Raw genomic sequence first — 1,647 nt, 5'->3', positions numbered from 1 at the left:
GCTGAAGGGCCAGCGCTTCGTCTTGTTCCTGCCCAGCAGTCGGGGGTCCAGCCGGCTGTCCAGGGTGCCGCGGGGCGTGCCCAGGCTGCTGTCGGAGGAGGTGCGGTTCATGGGCTGGCTGAAGTCTTCGAACTCCAGGTCTCCCGGCCTCTCGAAGCCGGACTTGTGGAGGTCGATCAACATCTGCGAGTCCTAGCGGGAGGACGGGGTCCTGGTTAGTGGCGCTGAAGACCCAGCCCGGATACAGACTCTCACGTGCCCCCCCCCGCTCTACGCCAATGTCGTATATTTGAAGGACCTCCCCCCCCCCGTTCCTGCCCAGGAATTAAGATCACAGGCCGAAGCCCTCCCGACCGTCCCGCCAATTGAAGCAGCCAATCTGGTGGGCACAGGAGACAGAGCCTTTTTGGTGGCAGCCCCGTGATTACGGAACGACCCCCCAGGGAGGTGTGCCTGCGCCCCCCCCCCCACTTTCTATCTTCAGGAGGCAGTTGAAGGAAGCTTTATTTAAGACTGGATTTGATTAATCTGATCTTTATTTATTAGCAGCCCAAACTGTGATTTTTGAATTGTGGGCTTTTAACATATTTTAAACGGGGCTATTTTGGGGCGGGGACGCACAGGAACGGCGTTCCGGCTGGCTTCAGAGTTTGGCCACGCCCACTACAGCCAAAACTTCTGCATGAGTGGCTACAGAGGGAAGGCCTGGAGAACGAGACACACCCCCGGCGACTCCAAGGTGGGTGGGGCCAGGGCCCCCCCGGAAGGATCGGGAAGGCACATGGGCGCACTCACACACACAATGCAAAAATACCAACAACAACATTCATTCATTCATTCATATTCCCAGCTCATTCCCACAGCAGCATGAAGGGTGTACTACATCCTGGCCGTTCCACTGAGAAAGCACGCTACCCATTTTTTTCCTCAACCTCTACAGCAGAGGGTGTCTACTGGTCTGGCGGGCACCCACATGCTTCTCATCGACCAGGTCTGCTGCCGCCTTCATGCCCTCCAGGCACTTGCCGATGATGGGCACGACCTGCTGCTCCGTCTCCGAGAAGACGCTGTAGCCCTCCTTCAGCCGCTGCACACGCAGCTCGTCCATCTCCTGCAGCTTCTGGAGGGAAGAGAAATGCAAACAGAGTGAAGAGCGCAGGGGGTCGTTTGAGTGGGAGGGCAAAGGGAAGCGGCCCGCCCACACAGCCTCCCGGCAATTGTACCCCGCTGGCCGGAGGGGCTTGGCTAGGCGCCGTTCCTGGTTTCCTGGCAGGCAACACTGCAGGCAGCACTGCGAGCATTCACGGGTCATCAGGAATGGCGGGGTGTGAGGCTTCAAGTGCAACACGCCTCAGAAAAGCCTTCGGTCTGTTGCCCTGTTCGATTCTAGTATGTTGCTGCTGTTAATTTTTTAAGAGCATATAAAAAAGCCCTGCTGGATCAGGCCAGTGAGGGTCCGTCTAGTCCAGCCTCCCGTCTCACACAGGGGCCAGCCAGTCCCTCTGGAGGGCCAACAACAGGGCAGAGAGGCCAAGGCCTTCCCCTGAGAAGAGCACCAGAAGAGCCCTGCTGGGTCAGACCAGGGAGGGTCCCTCTAGTCCAGCCTCCCGTCTCACACAGGGGCCAGCCAGTCCCTCTGGAGGGCCA

General features: G+C 58.8%; 1 protein-coding gene across 1 annotated transcript in view; it reads right to left on the bottom strand.

Moving 5' to 3' along the window:
• TRIP10 (thyroid hormone receptor interactor 10) overlaps positions 1 to 1,647 on the bottom strand; it is a gene marked incomplete at both ends in the record, with an annotated part of 27,622 nt that overhangs the window by 12,541 nt on the left and 13,434 nt on the right. Inside the window, 2 exons of the mRNA XM_015416580.1 lie at positions 3 to 192; positions 974 to 1,120. Of these exons, the coding sequence (XP_015272066.1) occupies positions 3 to 192; positions 974 to 1,120 (337 nt within the window). The remainder of the gene's footprint in view (positions 1 to 2; positions 193 to 973; positions 1,121 to 1,647) is intronic.

Source organism: Gekko japonicus, unplaced genomic scaffold (assembly GCF_001447785.1).
Source record: "Gekko japonicus isolate JY-2015 unplaced genomic scaffold, Gekko_japonicus_V1.1 scaffold3904, whole genome shotgun sequence".
NCBI lineage: Eukaryota > Metazoa > Chordata > Lepidosauria > Squamata > Gekkonidae > Gekko > Gekko japonicus.
The sequence above is the reverse complement of the archived record's forward strand: the minus strand, read 5'-3'. Positions and strand labels throughout refer to the sequence as shown.